Genomic DNA, 21118 nt, shown 5'->3' on the forward strand with positions numbered 1-21118 from the left:
TCGGTCCGCTTGTTTGGTCCGGACCAGAGTTCGGTGGTTTGTATTCAGACCAACCCAAAAGGTCCGGACCAAGGGAAATTTGGTTCGTTTGGTCGTTTGGTCCGGACCAAACAACGTAGGTGTGAATACGCCATCAGATTAGCTCATTGTTGAAGGTTATTTTTTTTTGCAAGCTTTTTCTCCATAAAATCACTTTCACTGTCTGTATTTATCTTGTTCCCGATGGAAACTGAAGGAGAGACTGGCTGCAAGGAAAGGTGGAGGGAGCTCTGATCTTTAAAGGAGAACTGAAGTCATTTTTAAACTTGCTTTATTTCTGAATTAACGTGTTATTCAATTACGTTTTCGGTTTTAGTAACCTTATATCGTGGCTCGTAATGGCAATTAATCGCAATTAAATATTATACTTATCGGCCTATTCGGTTTTTAGTAGGGCTGGGAATCGATCCAGATTTCCTGGATCGATTCGATTCCGATTCATAAGGTCACGATCCGATATCGATCTACTTAAATATTGCTGGATTGTCACTTTAAAGTAAAAACTGCCCCTATTGATTGCGGGGTCTTTGTCAGATATTTCCCACTCCTGTATGGCTTCGGTGAGCAGATCAGCAAGGTTACTTGCAGTGTGGCTTGTTTCAACTGCTCTGGTCTGTAGAACGCTTGAGACTAGCCTCCATTCCTCGTCAGTGTGATGACACGTAATAGTCAGATATGACACGGTATTTCTTGAGGTCCAGCAGTCGCAGGTCAACGCCACCCTCTCGGCAGACTTCAGCGAATGTGTCTTTTGTTTTCACATACATTTTTGGGAAAACAGTTTCGCTCAAGGGGCGGCACGGTGGTGTAGTGGTTAGCGCTGTTGCCTCACAGCAAGAAGGTCCGGGTTCGAGCCCCGTGGCCGGCGAGGGCCTTTCTGTGCGGAGTTTGCATGTTCTCCCCGTGTCCGCGTGGGTTTCCTCCGGGTGCTCCGGTTTCCCCCACAGTCCAAAGACATGCAGGTTAGGTTAACTGGTGACTCTAAATTGAGCGTAGGTGTGAATGTGAGTGTGAATGGTTGTCTGTGTCTATGTGTCAACCCTGTGATGACCTGGCGACTTGTCCAGGGTGTACCCCGCCTTTCACCCATAGTCAGCTGGGATAGGCTCCAGCTTGCCTGCGACCCTGTAGAACAGGATAAAGCGGCTACAGATAATGAGATGAGATGAGTTTCGCTCAAATGTTTGCGACTGGGCAGGACATAGCGTGGTTCCAGTCTCTTCACCAGTAGTTTGCATGGATTAAAGTTTTCCGTCGTGCGACGGATTTCCGTCAACTGAACTCTCCCAAGGCCAAATGTGAGGTCGGTGCTGATCCGAGGAGAATTAAAATGACGGGTGGTTGGGTAGAGATCGGGTTATAACACTGATGTGTTGCAACACCATCAACTATCAGCAGGGTTTATTTAACTTTTTTGTTTTTGAGCCATGCTTTGTGTCGTTCATTTCCTGTGTTTGATCATGTTTAAACGTTCGCTGTCTACGGTGCGGCGTTAAAAAAAACATACGCTGTCAAAATTGGCAAAATACATTCCCATGTGCTTGGCGTGCTTGTGTCTGACCATTTCTGTTTTGTATTAAATTAAATCTTGCCAAAATGACTTGGTTCAAACCTGGACATATAGAAATAGAGCATGTAAAAAAAAAAACGAAAAAATAAGCCCCGGAAAGCCCACTCCTCTGCTTCAGCCAGACTTGAATGCGGTGCAATGCTTGCAGACTGTCAGAAGTAATTAGACCTAAATTTATAGCTAACAAATCAGCAGACGCCCCAACAATTATTTTCGTTAGGCCAATGTGTAAGGTATGTTAGAACCGTGCCTTATAGCCTACATCAGACCTGGGCATTTTACGGCCCGCGGGCCGCATCCGGCCCTTTGGTTCATTCTGACCGGCCCGCGTAAAGGCCAATTTATGCTGACAACCCAGTCCTTGCAGACGGTGTCGCAGACAGTGTCTGCGTAGCCCCCCCACCTTCGCAGACGCTCTGCGCGCACCTCCCAAAAATTGTGACCACCGCAGAAGCCTCGCAGACAGCGCCGCAGACAAGAGGGCTCCGATTGGTCCACTCTACATCCGCTGTACACGCACTTCCGCTTCCCTACTTTCCCGGTTTGTTTTGTTTTCACGACCGCCATTTTTAAAAACACGAGCGAAGATGGAGCAGCACGAAGAGCGGTTGATCGAGGAAGTGAGGAAGTACGTACATCTATACGACTCCAGTTCTAGTCATTATAAGTAACCGGAGGATAAACACTCCACTAACCACACCCACCAACTACTCCTAGCGACTTCGCGCCCCCTTGCGTTGTGCCGATGAATAACATCGCGCACGCCTATTAATCCCCGCTCAACGATAAATTACAACTGTCTGCGAAAAGCTATCTGCGAAAGCCTTGTCGCACGAGCATGCAGAGGCCTTAAGGTAATTTAGAAATTACAAAACGTATTTTCTAATTTTACCTCATGCATGGACTGAATGTGCATTGCTTTTAGTTTGAAGTTGTGTTCAACAAAAACGAAACGCGCGCGACATGAACGTGACATGAAATCCCACGAAACCTAATCCCGCGATAACTACTTCCGTAATTTGTCCAGACCAACCACAAACTTGTACGTCATCCTTCAAACGGTCCAGCCAATCACACAGTGTGACGTCACCAGCAAGCGCCAGAGCCCGAGCCGATCTGTAGATCTGATACCTACACCGAATCGACACGGTATCATTATTATAATATGATGTATCTTGCTTGATATTTGGAGTAGAAAGACAATATTGTGATGTCTTTATTGTGTTTTGGGGTGAATGTGACTGAAAAAAAAATGGTACAAACGTTCACATTTTGTTAACCATTGTTTTGGGAAATTTGATTGAATAGATGACCTTTTTTTTTTTTTTAGGCAACCTCGTTTGTTTCCATACTCTTACCAGTCTTAGCAGCTTGTAAAAACAATGTTATTTACTGCTTTATATAAAGAAATACAATTTTTACAAAATTTTCTGTTTCTCATGTGGCCCCATGGAAAAAATAATTGCCCACCCCTGGCCTACGTTATATCACAATTTAAAGGACGTTTGAGGAGTCGGAGGCTGCGAGCGCAATGATGTTCCGACATGCGCTAAACTTTATTCCCTGGAAATCACACACCAGCGTTCAATGCCCCAAACAGTCAAAATGTCTAGAAGACTACGGTTAAATAATAATCATAGCCTACTAAGTTAAATTACGTCAAAACATCTGTTTCTGGCCGATGAAATGATGGAGGAAAATGAGAACGAATGCAAAGTAGATGGCAGCCAACTTCACGCGATCTCTTAATAAAATCTTGAATTGTTTTCGAAGTCGTATTCAACACAAAGTAAGGTCAAACCCCAATTTTAATTTCAGCGAAGATCCAAACTTTTTTCTATATTGACGTCAAGCATAGAGGAGCATGTCATTCTGCTTTCGGTTTCGGCAGCATGGATGCGCTTTACATGAAAGAAGGCACTGATGTGTCTGCCATCGATAAAGGTGTAAAAGGCCAAGTTTACATTAGACCGTATCTGTCTCGTTTTCTTCGCGGATGCACTGTCCGTTTACATTAAAACGCCTGGAAACGCCAGGAAATGGGAATCCGCCAGGGTCCACGTATTCAATCCAGATCGTGTCTGGTCCGGTGCTGTGTAAACATTGAGAATACGCGGATACGCTGTGCTGAGCTCTAGCTGGCGTCGTCATTGGACAACGTCACTGTGACATCCACCTTCCTGATTCGCTGGCGTTGGTCATGTGACGCGACTGCTGAAAAACGGCGCGGACTTCCGCCTTGTATCACCTTTCATTAAAGAGTATGAAAGTATGAAAATACTGATGCAAATACTGCCCATTGTGTAGTTATGATTGTCTTTAGGCTTGCCATCCTTCCACTTGCAAGTGGTAAGTGATATGCGCTGGGATCACACACACAGCGGCTCAGTCCCGAATCACTGCTCGTGCGCTTCACTCGCGCGCTCTGTGAGCTGCGCAGGGCCGGAGTGCGCACCCTCCAGAGGGCACTCGCTGTTCAGGGCGGAGTGATTTGGAGCGCAGGATGCCTGCGGAGCCGAGCGTATCCGTGTATTGGCGTTGCTGTGCGCACGCGAATCGTGTATTGGCGTTGCTGTGTGCACGCTAATCGTTTTAAAAACGTTAATCTGATGATCCGCTGATACGGTCTAATGTAAACCCCACCAAAAACAAGTGGAGGTGGGCTTGGCTGTACGAAATAGGTGAAAACGGAAAGCCATTTAGTTCATGGTGCAAAAAACTAAACATTCCAGGCGTTTGCATTTGTGTGGTTTGCCACAAAAAATAATAAACGGAAGCAATGGAAAGAAAGTGCAATAAATTGAATATATTAATCCATTAATTAATTGATAATAAAGTTATCAGTTGTAAGTTAACCATTCTCAGAATTTCATCGAAATCCACCCATAACACCTCCCCCGTAAATTTTCAGTCAAATAATTTTTTTTTTGCTTTAATCCATGAGTTTGAATCCAGCATTTTCTACGACACTGTAGGGGCGTAGGTCTTTACTAATAAATATTCCGACACCCTTGGTTATGCTCAAGGCACGCTGAGAATTTGAAGGAAATTCAACACCAAATGGCTTCTCCAGTGCAGTTTGATTCGCCGCAGGTTTAGCTGAAACTGCGTCGGCGTGGTGCCTGGATAAGTGGTTGCGGAGATTGGTTGTATTGCCACTATATTTTACCTCTATGTGGCACAGTTTGCACACTGCTTTTGTTCTGTCGACTTCGTGTCTGTCCTCGTAACGTTTGAATCCAAAGTAATGCCATACGTCAGCTTTCAGGCCAGGCGGTGATTTTAGCTGTGCAGCTTCAGCCATCTCGCGTTCTTAAGTTTCGGTTTCGTTTGCCAGCACCCGCTTTTTATAGCGGTCCTTGCGCGGTCGAGAAAATAGTGCCTATAGCCACCTGGAAGAGATCGATCCACACATTTTTGAATCGATCTCGTATTTTTTGAACGTGAATCGATATCGGATCGTGGATCGATCTTTTGAACCCAGCCCTAGTTTTTAGCCGTGTTGAATTTAGTTCGTTTGGTCCACGGCGGGCGTCGCTTATCCGCGTGATCTTCACGAGACTTTTGCGAGACTTCGAAACGTGAAGTGTCAGCCAGGTGTCAGTGCCGCCATTTTGAAAACTGTTTTCCAAACGAAGTATTGCACAAAAATGAGTTTAAATGACGATTACTGCCGACTTTTTTCAAACTTTCCTGATCGCTATCCAAACAAACAAAACTTCCAGCTTGATTACGTCCGCATTCGAAAGAGGGCGCGCGCGTCTTTTGACAAACCCCTGTGTCCGAACTCGCTCCCTACTCACTATAGAGGGCGCTATATAGTGAGGACGCCATTTTGTAGTGCTGTCCGAAACCTTAGTGAGGATTATTTACACCCTATATAGTGCACTCAAAGTATCCCACGATGCATCACGAAAAGTAGTGAACGACGATGTTCACTAACCAAAGCAATATATCCCATCATGCATTGCGGTCGCGCTGAAAGAAATCAAATTTAAAAACCTCAAATTTGATTAAATAAAAGGCAGCGGCGAAGAAGAAAGAAAGTATTCAGCCTTGATTTAAAAGAACTGAAAGCTGCAGGTACTTTGTATTGATTAATGTGGGAAATGCGCTCAGGATAATATGGATTTATCACAAATATACACGTCTGTGTTTTATTATTTTGAAAACCAACCAGCCGACTGATCTGGCACGTTTTAATTATGCAATAGTAATGATGTAAATACCAGCGCGACGGAGTAGTGTCCGAAAGCGGTTTTTCATTTTACCAATGAGCTCACTATACAGTCCTCTATAGAGTAATTCCCTATATAGGGAGTAGGGAACGACTGAGTGATTTCAGACACAGGGAACGTTGGCAGATGTCGGTCACTTGGATTTCCGCTGTACGTTTTACTTCCGTCCTACGATGTCTCGCACAGGTCTCAATGAATCTCGTTTACGGCCGTCGCTTTGACATACGGACTGATATATTACAGAACGTATTTCAAACACTCATAACTTGCTATAGCAGCGACACAATAGCCATCAAAACTGCATTCCGATATTTAATAAAATGAGAAATAGAATTTTGATGATCAAAAATTAGCCTTCAGTTCTCCTTTAAAACAGTCTAACTAGCATAGCAGTAGTGCTCTGCTGCCTAGCTAAAAGGTTTGAGATGGCACGAGATCAGTTTGTAGTTTCTGATACTGATACTCCGCCAATACCGATGTCCGATTGTTTTTTATTTTTTTTTAATTGAAACAATTCGTTTGCACGGTAAATATGATAATGTACAGGGTGTTTCAAAAAATTTTGCATTATTTGAGATGTAAATATCCCAGAAACTACGTAGTCTAGGCAAATGAAACTGAACAGGCTTAATGTTGAGCAATATAAGATTTATTCCTCAAAATTTGAATGAGAAATTCCAGGCTTTCGTCTAAACGGGGGAACAGGGGCGCTGCGCCCCCTTACCGACTCCGTGAAAACATCCCAGCAACACTACGTGACAATGTGTCTGATCATCAAATACGTTATAATTGCTCCAAAAATATTCCAATCATAGTAGATACACCACCAGACGGTGCAAAAACAATCCGAATTGGCGTTTTCCAGACTGAGGCGCCATGTTGTTTAGTTGTTTACTTGTCGTGGCTGCTCTCGCGAGATTTGACATGGGTTACATACAAGGTCAGCTGAGTTGTAGAGCGAGATTTCTCGAGACTGAATGACCTTTCACCCACCGGCGCGGGAGCTTTTGACAGAAGTAGTTCGCGAGTTGTTTTTGTTGACACTTGGGCATTTAAAGATGTCATCCCGCGGCACGAAGCAGAAGAAAGCCAAAGACTGTCCGGGGCAGAAGAAGATTAGGCCAAATAAAAAAATAGTGTGTTTCCGGTAACCCGACCGATCGAGAATTTCCGTGTCGAAATTGCCGACCGTAAAGTTTTTATTACAAATTTCCCTCGATATTTTAGTGTAAGCGGCGTTAGTTTGTCATAATTTTTTGTTTCAACGCATTCAAGTTGTGAAAGAAACGATAAAAAGTAAAATGTTTCGCCACTTCTATCAGCCCTCCTGCATAAACTGAGCCGAGCCGCCATTTTGAATCCTCATTCAAGGCTGTAATGCAAATTGCTTCCTCCTCGGTATACAAGTGCACTTCCATGGCAGAGAAAAACACTATATTTTGCCGCCTATGTAGTCCCCTATTTATACAAATAGGAGTCATTCAGGATTCAGTAGGGTTGGGCGGTATCCAAATTTTGATACCTTTAAACTGTCTCTGTGTTTTCCCGGGGTATACGGTATTACCGAGAAAAAAATAATATTTTGTTTCGGCCTACTGTGTAACGTGCGCCTATGCCTCAAATGTACTATTTAAAAGCAGCATAGCGAATTGTGTGCATTGTGGTATGGATTAAGCAGCAAAGCGAATTTTGTGCATTGATGAATGGATTAAGAGATATTTCAAAGCATCACGCAACTCTTCCTTCATCTTGAAAATAGCATTCAACTGTCGTTTACACATGTCTGCGTTGAAACGCCATTTGCAGCACTATTTCACCTGCTCCATCAAAAAAAGTACACGATGAGCAGGATCATACCCTTTCAAGCATGGGAAATAAAAAAAAGAAAAGGAATCAACCAACACCCAAGTCCGTTTAGACTGCGCGATAAACCATATTCTTCAGCGCAAATGAGGCGAACCTAATTCAAATGCGTGATAGCTGCACAAGGCAAAATCATATGGGCCCACGTCATGCCATGGCGGGGAAATTAATAATCAAATGGCCTTACCTTGCTTAAAACGTTGTCTTGATCACATAACTCCTTACAATTATTCCACTTAAATCCATACGGTTTAACACACCCAACAAAGATAGCAAGCGCATTGCTAATTCCCACCAGAAACCTAACAGTTTACGCTACGATGTTTTCTTCCGTTTCTTCAGTAGATGACATTTCAAACGTTTATTACCCACATCCCAAATGTCATACGTTATATTATTTTACCTTGTTGTTACTCATGTAACCTACTCAAAACACAACTCATTGGAGAGGTCTCGTGGAAGTGGAGTACCCCAGGCTATGGTGTGCCTTAGGGGACATATTAGATTTTTTTCGATTTTGCGCGGTCATTTACATTATTGCTGGCTCTTCCTTTTCGTTTGGTTTGAAACCAAAATGCTGCCACACTGCCGATGTTGTATTTTTTTTTTGCCACTAACTCGTTATCTTGACTTGCCATCTTTCAACCGCGGTCTCAGTCTCTTTTTTTTTTTTTTAGATAGGACAGTATAGAGAGACAGGAAATGAGCGGGGGAGAGAGAGACGGGATCGGGAAATAACCTCGGGTCGGAATCGAACCCGGGTCCCCGGATTTATAGTACGGTGCCTTAGCCATCTGAGCCATGACACCCCCGGTCTCAGTCTCTTGCGAAGCTTTCTGTCAGACTCCAAATGTCACGCAGGGTTGCCATGGTAACGACATAAACAACCCTGCACGCGATGAGAACTTCTTTAGGAAATTGATAGAATTAGTGAAAATACGATCACACAGTTATTCGGGATGATCTTCAATTTATTATTTTATATTATGACCTCATGTACTCCATATTTATTTAGATATTATATATTTTTTTAAAATGACGGTAATGAGACCGATACCGTTGGTACTTTTGGATACCTCAGGATACCTTCTTACCGTAATACCGCCCAACCCTAGGATTCAGCCATGTTTTTGCTCGACCCAAGTTCTACAGTAGGCTAGGCTAGGCCGTCTGCTTTTAATGGAAGTAGCCTAGCCTAGGACGTTATTTCTTGATAAGGTGTTTTCACGTTATTACATGAAAATATCATGAAATATCGCTTCCGTAGATCATAACTCAGACTCTCGTGATATTTTTTTGATTCGTTTAAAGATTTAAAACACTTATTTTATTATGATGTGTGGTATAAAGGATTCTGTGCCAAAATACTATTTTGTAAGATGTTTACTTGTGTTAATTTTTTCGAACAAAATAAAAAAAAATTAAGAAAAAAGAATGTCCCATTGAAGCATTTTTCAAAGGCTTTGCACGGCGGGGGGGGGACAACCGGCACCATCCCCCCCGCCCCGCCCCGCCATGGTGAGTGCCCTCATACTAAATTTTTCTAGAAAAAACCCTGAAATTCAAAGGTATGTGGATTCAGTCAACGATTTCACAAACTTTCAACATTTGGGAACCCGCTCGCTCGACCGTCTCTTCTGATGCTGGTGGTCGTCCAGATCCTTTTGCCCTGCACACACACAGCCTTCCTCTTTGGACTTTTTGTGCCGTGTCCAAATCTGCATTGCCGTTGGTGCATTTTTAGAGAATTCTCTCATGAATGCACGCTGCGCAGTCTTGTTCGAGCGTACTCTAACACACAAAACGCCTTTTCTTTTCCAGTGAATGGCATTTCTATACCTAAAAAAATAAAAACATTAAACATAAACGTTTGACCTGTTTCCACACATGCTGTTAAAATTTGAGGTCACTTGAACGAGAATTGGCAAAGTTGTTGGATTGCGAAATATCAAATTTTTTGAAACACCCTGTATATTATTCTATCCACATTCAGTGGATATGAGCAATCACACGCTCTGATTGGCTATTCTACTACTAGGATATCAGCTCATATACCATGAGTAGAGAAAAACAAAATGGCAGCACACATCAAGTCAGATACATCACTATCAAGTATTTAAAAGAAACAGAAATTGCTAAAAGAATATACATAGTTTGTTCCCCCCCCGTATCTCCTGTTCCACACTCCAGCCCTGTCGGTGGCGGTAATGTACCTTTTAAGTTGGTTTGCCAACCACCAAAAACAACCCAAAAGAAGAAAATGGCGGCACGTGTTGCCGAACCAACTGAAGACGAAATAAAAACTTGACTCAAAAACAAAATCCCCCCCCCCCAAAAAAAAGCAACAAAATGTGGAATAACAGTATTTGATGGTAAAAACCTTTTTTTTTTTTCCCCAAGAATTATTCTAATGGTATTTTTCACAAATTGCTAGCCTGGGCCCGGCCATCTTAAGCGTGACGCAACACGAGGGCCTGTTGCGAGCTTAGTCTGGCCAGGCAAGCTATCTCCAGCTCTTCCAAGCTCCCGAAAAATCGGGAGCCAATCAACTTTGAGCATCTCCAACGGCCCTGGGTAGAGGCGTGTTCAAGGCAGTGACGTAGTAGAACTGCGACCGGAAGCCATAGATTGTTTACAGAATCTATGCTGGAAGCGCTTCATTCACTAGAAACATTACGAACATGGAGCAAGTTCTCATTGAAAACGGAGCAAAGAGCAGCCCTGGAGGTATTTATTGAAAGGAAGGACGTTTTCGCCTTGCTCCCGACCGGCTTCGGTAAGAGTTTAATCTACCAGTTAGCCCCGTCGCGTCACATACGTCAGAGGAAAGAGTGATGTGATTGGTTTAAGCTTCGTTACAGCCTTTTCTGGCTTCGACCAGTAGCAAACTGAGGCATTTCAGGGAGGCGGGTCAACCACGCACTTTGGGAAACGGTTGGGCTTAATATCTTTGCCAGACCAAATGCTCGCAGAGCTTTGAAGTCGTGTTAGCCAGACTAACAAATTGCTACTGTCATTTCGCCAGTTTGTTTACATTCTCAGCGGAAATGATTTTGTCGGATATTTTGTATGAAGGTTTTATTAATCAAATTTGCAAAAAATAAAAATGCTCTTTCTAAAAATCCAGTGAATGTGGATCGAATAAAAGTTATTCCACTCAAACTCCTTGTACATGGCTTATACCCAAGTATCAGCTCATGTAAAACTTGATTTCGTGGAATAACTGTTAAATATAATATATGAATATCGTAAAATCAGTCCTGTCAAAAACAAAACCAGCCAAGTCTCTTGACATCTGAACATTTCCAGTTCCGAAAATTTCCGAATCCAAGTCCGATCTTTCTTTTGCCATTTTGTTACAAACTCTGACACCTGATCCACCGTTTCCTGCTGCTATCAGCCCAGCACCGATACTGGGTATCAGATCTGTGCCTTCCCAACAAAAATCGGATATTTGCTTGGTTGAGTTTTGGTGAACGATGCAATGATGATGGTGTACCATGAAGTTATGAACGTGCTGTGAGTGGTAGTAACGTAGCACGGCAATATAATGTAGCTAAAGAGTTTTTAGCAAGCTGAGAAAAATGGAGGTGAATTTGATTTAGTGTGTGTCTCGAGGGGAAAAATATCTAAACTTAGAAGGACACTTGGAAGAGCATACCTCCACCAAGCCAAGATTATCAGCATCAAAATCAAATGACTTGAACCGAGGGGAATATGAAAGCTGGACACCAAATTTCATCCAGATCTGTTCACTACTTTTCGAGTTATGTTGGGAACAGCCAAAAAAGAAAAATCCTGGATCCTTATACATATCTGGATTTGCATCAAAATCTAGTCAGTTGTTCCTTGGTACATGGCTCACCTTTCCTCCAAATTTCATCCAAATCCGTTCACTACTTTTTGAGTAACATTGAGAAAAATCAATCAAACGGAGGTGAAGACAAACATAACCTCTAGCAAAGTTTGCGGAGGTAAATGTTTTTATGGATTCGCAGCCAAACACACACAGGATGAGAAACGAGGTTTAGGATGATTGGCGATAGCATCATGAATCGCTGATGGATTCCAACCTTTGAGACGTACATCAAGTCGGACGATTTAAATATCAGTCGGAAAACGCGGCGTTTGCAGCTTTAAGATCAACGTAAATTAAGTGTTGTATTTCATAATGTGTTCATGATCTCCTTTTCGCCTGAACTTTAAAGGAACAGTCCACCGTACTTCCATAATGAAATCTGCTCATATCTGAATTGAGACGAGCTGCTCCGTACCTCTCCGAGCTTTGCGCGACCTCCCAGTCAGTCAGACGCAGTCAGACACGCTGTCACTCCTGTTAGCAATGTAGCTAGGCTCAGCATGGCCAATGGTATTTTTTGGGGCTGTAGTTAGATGCGACCAAACTCTTCCGCGTTTTTCCTGTTTACATAGGTTTATATGACCAGTGATATGAAACAAGTTCAGTTACACAAATTGAAACGTAGCGGTTTTCTATGCTATGGAAAGTCCGCACTATAATGACAGGCGTACTAACACCTTCTGCGCGCTTCGACAGCGCATTGATACGGAGCTCAGATATCAATGCGCTGCCGAAGCGCGCAGAAGGTGTTAGTACGCCTGTCGTCATAGTGCGGACTTTCCATAGCATAGAAAATCGCTACGTTTCAATTTGTGTAACTGAACTTGTTTCATATCACTGGTCATATAAACCTATGTAAACAGGAAAAACGCGGAAGAGTTTGGTCGCATCTAACTACAGCCCCAAAAAATACCATTGGCCATACTGAGCCTAGCTACATTGCTAACAGGAGTGACAGCGTGTCTGACTGCGTCTGACTGACTGGGAGGTCGCGCAAAGCTCGGATAGGTACGGATCAGCTCGTCTCAATTCAGATAAGAGCATATTTCATTATGGAAGTACGGTGGACTGTTCCTTTAAGAACCTGCTGTGGGACTTCAGAGCAAAGCAACAAAATCTGTCTTCGGTTTGTCCGTGCCGCCGTACCGATAAAGCCGGGACTGTTTTTGCGATCAAAACATGAACGAAAATTTGGGGGGGGGACATGAATAAACGGCAACGCTTCAGCCGATCCATATCCAGTGTTGTGGTGGTTTTCTTTCTTTCTTTCTTTCTTTCTTTCCCCCATCCCTGCTCTAATGACTTTTTTTGACCACACCCCCAAAGCCACAAGCGATCCTATCATCCGCACATGGCATTGTTCACAATCTCACAAGAATGAGAGCTACTAGATCGAATAAATAAATAAACCAGGAACACGATAAGAAGGAACCGTCTACTCATACACTGCGATTAAACATGACACGCTGACAAGTTCCTGAGCGTGAATCCGAATGCACAGATGTACGTGATGACACCGCTCGTGATAAACGATGACTTTCACGCTCCTCGCTTGCCGTCTGAGCTGACGGATGCGATGTAGTAAAGATCAAAAGACATGAAGGAATAGAACGTATCCAAGCTTTTAAGAGCAGAACCGTATGTCGTGATGCTGCTCGAGAACATAACGCGCTCTAATTAAGCCTGTACGTTTATTTAATCAGATAACTCGGTTTAACGGCCGTGTGGGTTTTTTTCCCCCCTTTTCTTTCTTTCTACCCTTATCTGTCTTTACAATCTCCTTGGGACAGATGCTGCAGACGTCAGTGTTAATTATTTACAATGTGTAGGGTCAAAGGGCGTGCTCCTTTGACCCGGGTTCGCCTTTCAGGCTTTAGACTGCTAAGCCTCTCGGAGTTTAGTGGCCTGTGAAAGGGAGCGCGACTGCTTGAGTTAGTTTACAGGCAGCGAGCTTTGACTAAACACCGGGTTTAACAGCCACGTCCTTCGACGGCTTGGTATTAATTGTAGCTTTCTTTTTATTCTTGGTTAACCTCGTACTGTGCTGTGATCCGTTTTACTTTGGAGCACGTTTCTCAAGTTGGATACAAGGATATTTATTCATGAAGGGACTCCCAGGAAAATGGGGTATCCATGAAAATCGAGTACCGTGTTTTCCGGACTATACGTCGCTCCGGAGTTTAAGTCGCATCAGCCAAAAAATGCATTATGAAGACGAAAAAAACATATATACGTCGCACCGGACTATAAGTCGCACTTTTTTGAAGGGTTATTCTATCCATAGAATCTGTGATTGTATCTGATAAGCGGCGCGTGGTTACTGCGCGACTGCATTGTTTATTTACCGTATTTTCTGGACTATAAGCCGCTACTTTTTTCCTAGGTTTTGAACCATGCGGCTTATACAAAGGTGCGGCTATTCTGTGGATTTTTCTTCCACCGCTAGGGGCGCTCTAACCGGAAGTAGAATCAAAAATAAGATAGACGAAAAATCAATGCAAAGAAGAATTAGCAGATCTTTAGCAGATAGAACACGCACGACAAATTACTAACTGGTAATTATTTTCAAATCCAGCGAAGATGATTAAAGTGACTTGTGGTTTCAAACACAGGAGAAATGAAGGTAAATAAATACCGGTTATTTTCTCTTGGTTCTGTTCCGTTTTAATCAGCAAAGTTGCTGCCGTGTTAAAAGGCACTGTTCGGAAAGAATCTGTTCAGGTACATACATGTACATTTACAGTACAAAATCGTTCTGTACATGCAGTAAATATCTAATTTTTCAACATAGATATCTGCGGCTTATAGCCCGGTGCGGCTTGTATATCTTTTTTTTTTTTTTTTTTTAAATAGAGCGGATGCGGCTTATATACAGGTGCGCTCTATAGTCCAGAAAATACGGTAATAAACGAACAGCTGAGCAGTGACAACGCGCCCTTTGCCCTGTAAGTAGCCTAGTCTGATTATTTTAAATATCTACTACTATCTTTAATACTATCACTATCGTTATTACTAATAGCCTATATTATTATTATTATAACTAATATTAGTAGCCTATTACTGATGCATTAATCAGTTTGCTTTTAGATTATTTTTACCGGTAGGGCTTATTATCGCCCCATGGCTCTTTCATCTGTGTTATTAAAGCTGTAGTCATCATCGAGGAGTGTCATTCTTCATTTTTGTCGAATTTTATTTCATTAAATCAGAGGTCAAGTAGGCTATAGGTATATCATCTCCAAAGACAACCGTCTAGTGAAAAAAACAACAACCGCTTTTAAATCCCCTACTTAAATCCTTAAAAAGAGTCATTTAACTCATGTCTTGTGTGATCTGATCTCCAATGGTGAAATAAACCGGTTGTGATACGAGTAGTCTGTTATTTTTAGAAGATAAATTTAATATATAATTTAATATATAGCCTAATAAAAATAATATTTTATAACATATCACGACATATTACTGTCTGTAACTGTTCGTCACTAAAGAGTTTCCTAAGATCATAATGTCTGATATTATTATTTTTTTTTTTTACACACACAATTAAGCGCGTGTGCGTAAAGTTATAGTAAACCACCCCCCACCTTTTTTTTTTTTTGAGTCGCCGGACCCACCCACCTCCTGCGTTCTGGGACCTCCCACTTCACAAATTAAGCACTGCCTAAAATCATTACATAACTTATTTAAATAACTATAGCCCTATCATTAATAATAAAACACAGGTCAATCAAGTTTATCAAGCTGGCGATTTCACTCCAAATCAGCAAATCCATTGAATTCCTCATCCTCGGTGTCGCTTCTGAACAACTCTGCCTCCAGCGGCAGATGAAACGCCGTTTCCTCTTCTTCTGCGTGGCTGTCGTCAGACTCAGCATCAGCTCCAGTTATTCCGCGGTGAAAAAAAAAAAACATATATACGTCGCACCGGAGTATAAGTCGCATGGCTAGCCGAACCATGAAAAAAAGTGCGACTTATAGTCCGAAAAATACGGTATATTCTTCGTGTGCAAGCATGTAACAAAATAGTGACGCATGCACCCGCCATCATGTTGGATAATATGCAAATCCAAAATGCCGGCTCGTGCGAACAATAACCGTGATGCATCTCCGACTTGACTTTCTCAAAATATTCTGATTCTCCGGAGTCTTGTGCCAAGTCAAGATTCAGAAAAAGTTGACATTTGTGGCTTTGACCCGTACATGTTAAAGCTGTCCGATTATACGGAGGATTTAGCCTCGTTACCACTGATTGAATTCCTGATATTGTGAACTATCTCCTTCTACAAAAGAAAAAAAAAAAAACAGTGCATAAGTAAACCGAAGTTACTGGAACAGCATTGCTAATATCTCACCTGGGAAAGTTGACCCACATTGTGTATCCAAACTCGCTAAGGTTTGCGCTGCTTCGAATCTGGCTTTCTTGGCAGATCTTTCATTTCTCCTGTTGCTTCCTGATACTGACAGATGAGTTTTCTTTCATCTTGATCTTATCGCGTCCTAATTTGAGGGTTGGTGCCCAATCTGGATTTGTTTATTGCATAGGTCAACTCCTTCAAGTTAGACGGGTTGTGTTGGTGTACAGCAATCTTGAAGTTATGCCACAGATTCTTGTTTGGATTGAGGTCTGGGCTTTGATTACACCATTCCAAGACATTTAAATGTTTCCCTTTAAACCACTCCAGTGGAGCTTTAGCGGTATGTTTAGGGTCATTGTCCTGCTGGAACGTGAACCTTCGTCCCAGTCTCAAACCTCTGGCCGACTCAAACAGGTTTTCCTCCAGAATTGCCCTGTATTTAGTGCCATCCATCTTTCCTTCGGTCCTGACCAGCTTTCTTGTCCCTGCAGATGAAAAATATCCCCACAGCATGATGCTGCCACCACCATGCTTCACTGTAGGAATGGTGTTCTCAGGGTGTTGGGTTTGCGCCAAACATGGCATTTCCTATGATGGCCAAAAAGATCAATTTTAGTCTCATTTGACCAGAGAATCATCATCTGTGTGTTTGGGGAGTCTGCCACGTGCTGTTGGGCAAACTCCAAACGTGATTTCTTAAGCAATGGCTTTTTTTCTGGCCACTCTTCCATAAAGCCCCGCTCTGTGGAGTGTCCAGCTTAAAGCGATCCTATGGACAGATACTCCCATCTCCGCTGTGGATCTCTGCAGCTCCTTCAGTGTTATCTTTGGTGTCTTTGTTGCATCTCTGATTAATGCCCTCCTTCCCCGGTCTGAGAGTTTTGGTGGGCGGCCTTCTCTTGTCAGGTTTGTAGTGGTGCCATATTCTTTCCATTTTGCTATAATGGATTTAATGGTGCTCCGTGGGATATTCGAAGTTTGGGATTTTTTTTTATAACCCAACCCTGATCTATACTTCTCTACAACTTTGTCTCTGACCTGTTTGGAGGCTCCTTGGTTCTCATGTTGCTTGTTTCATAGTGTAGCAGAGTCAGGGTCCTTCCAGAACAGGTTGATTTATACAGACGTCATGTGACACTTTGATTGCACACAGGTGGATCTTAATCAACTAATTATGCGACTTGGTTGGACCAGCTCTTATTTAGGGGTTTCATATGAAAGGGGGGTAAATACTTATGCACACTCCAGATTTCTGTTTTTTCATCTTAATTATTGTTTGTGTCGCAATAAAACAACAATTTTCACCTTTTAAAGCGGTAAGCATGTTGTGTAAGTCAAATGGTGCAAACCCTCCAAAAATCCATTTTAATTCCAGCTTGTAACGTGACAAAACAGGACAAACACCAAGGGGGGGGGGGGATACTTTTGCAAGACACTGTGTAGTGTGTGTTAATATTATTATTTTATATAATATTGTCAAACAAGACAGCAAATCATCTGCTTTCATGTAGTTTAATTCTCACAATTACCGATAATCCCAGATGTAATTTGCAAGCGTGTGTATGGTACCTGATGCGCTGCAGTGGCTGAGCTGCATTGTTGGAAGATTTAGCACTTGCCACGCTTTAGAGGCGTTCTTTGAGTTTTGCGTGCGTAATTTACCAATGATTGGGATTTAGGAATATAGACACATGAGGATGAAGATTAGCGTTGTTAATCCTGCTGTAAAACTGGTAGGAGTTTTGAGTTTATTGTGGCCTATAAAGACATTTACACACACATTTAGTCAAAAATTTGACTCTCGGTTTGAGTTAATCCTGTCTTCTCTTTATAACTCTTATCATTTCTTCCCTTTAGGGCAAGATGTGGGTGTTTGGGAAATTGGTATCGATACGTTGAGGCCCTTGTTTCCCCTACTCCCCACCCCCTGGAAGTCTGAGCAATCAGACGTTGCAGTGACCGACTCGGGGAGCTGGCACTAAAATGTCCCTAAGTGGTGGCACTGCAGGCGGGAAAGGTGTGGACTCGAATGCGGTGGACCCTTACGACAGCGGTGATGAGTGGGACATCGGCGTCGGCAATCTGATCATCGACCTCGAAGCTGACTTAGAGAAGGACAAACTCGAGATGTCTGGCTCCAAGGAAGCGGGTGGAATGGCAGCTCCACCCAGCGCTGTCGCTGCTTTGCCCGACAATATCAAGTTCGTGAGCCCCGTCGGCGCCCCTCAAGGCAAAGAGAGCAAATCGAAATCGAAGCGCAACAAGAACTCCAAGGACAATAGTACCAAGTCTCCAGCAGGAGACGCCGTGAAAAAAGAGCACCCGGGACGAACTCAAGTGGAGGTTACCGGTACGACGGGTAGTTCCGGAGGCGCCGGGAACGCCACGCCTGGCAAAGGCATGGAGAAGGGTGGGAAGGCGCCCCGCAGCGTACCAAATAGCAAAAAGGACAAGGAGGTATCGAGCGGGAAAAACAAGAAAGATAAAAGCGAAGGCTCGGTCGCCGTGGTCGCGATCGAGAAGGAGGTAGCTTCGAACGCTCAAGCACTTGGGAACAATACGCGCAGCACCTCTTTCGACAGTACGCAGAACGTGGACATGGCCGTGACCGAGCCACATGGGAATAACACCCTGGAATCTGTTGGAATAGTACCGTTGTCCATTAAATCGGAACCCGAGGACATGGATAACGGCGAGTGCCGAGCATTAAAGAAAGTGAAAAATGAAAAGGTAAGTGTAGATGATTGACTTTTATTTTTTTTAAATTATATTTCTGGCACTTGGTGGTGGTAATTTTGAAGATGAACATATGATGTTGGAGACCTCTGATTTAAAAATCATGGCTTTGTGATTTGTGAAGAGAGAAATTGAGTCGGTTGAAGCTCGTAGTGCAACAAAGCCCACAAGAATGCGTCCAGGTTTGATCCACTCCAACCTCCTGAGATTGTAGATCTGAACGGCCTTGTAACGCCGGCGCGCTGTACGATGAGAGACTCTTGAAAGACGTAATAAAGAGCCAGAACATGGTGTTGAAAGAGGCACTAGCGGGAATTACTGTGTGTTGATTTAATTGAAGAATGGCTCGAGTTATCATTTCTTTACACAGCTAATGAAACTGCAAGGACACCGACTGCAACAGAGCCATATGGTGGGATTTAAGGATTTGAGGGATCACTTTGCTCTGTACAGTCATACTGTTTATGATCTGAAGAACGCACAGATTAGTCCATGCGTCCGCGTGCTACTAGGGCTGTACGATATATCGAATGTACTCGATATCTCATCTCATTATCTCTAGCCGCTTTATCCTTCTACAGGGTCGCAGGCAAGCTGGAGCCTATCCCAGCTGACTACGGGCGATAGGCGGGGTACACCCTGGACAAGTCGCCAGGTCATCACAGGGCTGCACATAGACACAGACAACCATTCACACTCACATTCACACCTACGCTCAATTTAGAGTCACCAGTTAACCTAACCTGCATGCCTTTGGACTGTGGGGGAAACCGGAGCACCCGGAGGAAACCCACGCGGACACGGGGAGAATATGCAAACTCCGCACAGAAAGGCCCTCGCCGGCCCCGGGGCTCGAACCCAGGACCTTCTTGCTGTGAGGCGACAGCGCTAACCACTACACCACCGTGCCGCCCCTGTACTCGATATATCTCCGAAAATTCTGTGTGAGATAGATACAATTATTATATCGTAACTATCGAGTATTTTATGGTCATCTGCCGAATTGCGTTTGTTTCGTGTTTGTTTAAAACCTTTTCCGGCGGTTTTCTCCCTGTCCCTCAGGCAGTAACGTGAGAGGCTGCCTAAGGGCCTCTGCATGCTTTTGCGACAAGGCTTTCGCAGATAGCTTTTCGCAGACGGTTGTAATTTATCGTTGAGCGGGGAGTAATAGGTGTGCGCGATGTTATTCACTGCCACAACGCAAGGGGGCGCGAAGTCGCGAAATCGCTAGGAGTAGTTGGTGGGTGTGGTTAGTGGAGTGTACGTACTTCCTCACTTCCTCGATCAACCGCTCTTCGTGCTGCTCCATCTTCGCTCGTGTTTTTAAAAATGGCAGTCGTGAAAACAAACCAAACCGGGAAAGTAGGGAAGCGGAAGTGCGTGTACAGCGGATGTAGAGTGGACCAATCGGAGCCCTCTTGTCTGCGACGCTGTCTGCGAGGCTTCTGCGGTGGTCACAATTTTTGGGAGGTGCGCGCAGAGCGTCTGCGAAGGTGGGGGGGCTACGCAGACGCCATCTGCAAGGACTGCGTTGTCAGCATAAATTGGCCATAAGGGTAGGGCTGGGAATCAATCCAGATTTCCTGGATCGATTCAATTCCGATTCATAAGATCACGATTCGATCCGATATCGATCTACTTAGATATTGCTGGATTGTCACTTTAAAGTAAAAACTGTCCCTATTGACAGGAACAGCCCCATATGTGTTTGTGCATGTAATTTAACACCAAATGCCTTCTCCAGTGCAGTTTGATTCGCCGCAGGTTTAGCTGAAACTGCGTCGGCGTGGTGCCTGGATAAGTGGTTGCGGAGATTGGTTGTATTGCCACTATATTTTACCTCTGTGACACAGTTTGCACACTGCTTTTGTTCTGTCGACTTCATCTCTGTCCTCGTAACATTTGAATCCAAAGTAATGCCATACGTCAGCTTTCAGGCCAGGCGGTGATTTTAGCTGTGCAGCTTCAGCCATCTCGCGTTCTTAAGTTTCGGTTTCGTTTGCCGGCACCCGCTTTTTATAGCGGTCCTTGCGCGGTCGAGAAAATAGTGCCTATAGCCACCTGGAAGAGATCGATCCACACATTTTTGAATCGATCTCGTATTTTTTGAACGTGAATCGATATCGGATCATGGATCGATCTTTTGAACCCAGCCCTACCTAAGGGTAAAAAAAAAAACCAAAACAATAACGTCACACACTTGCCAACCAATCCCGGGCGACATCTCGGTGCTGAAAGGAACTTGCAGGAAGATTTTCTAGTTTCGGTTTACAGCGCTGACTCAGTTCGTGCAATCGCTGGTGTTGCATAGGCTACCGTGTAAGCTCTGTCAATTTCAGCGACAAATTAAAAATGGAAGCGGACGAATTGGTTCCTAAAAGAACTAGTAAGGGGTTTGGCATTTTTCCGGATATCGCGAGGACGACGTGGAACAGCAAATGCCAATTTGTAAAGTGTG

At 43.6% G+C, this 21118-nt stretch overlaps 1 protein-coding gene across 3 annotated transcripts in view; it reads left to right on the forward strand.

Annotated features, from left to right (window-relative positions):
* Positions 1 to 21118, forward strand: part of LOC132899193 (zinc finger protein 609-like) — a 225286-nt gene that overhangs the window by 39925 nt on the left and 164243 nt on the right. For all 3 annotated transcript variants that reach the window (XM_060940896.1, XM_060940895.1, XM_060940897.1), the window contains exon 2: positions 17782 to 18654. In XM_060940896.1, the coding sequence (XP_060796879.1) occupies positions 17908 to 18654 (747 nt within the window). In that variant the 5' untranslated portion in view covers positions 17782 to 17907. The remainder of the gene's footprint in view (positions 1 to 17781; positions 18655 to 21118) is intronic.

This window comes from Neoarius graeffei, chromosome 15 (assembly GCF_027579695.1).
Source record: "Neoarius graeffei isolate fNeoGra1 chromosome 15, fNeoGra1.pri, whole genome shotgun sequence".
NCBI lineage: Eukaryota > Metazoa > Chordata > Actinopteri > Siluriformes > Ariidae > Neoarius > Neoarius graeffei.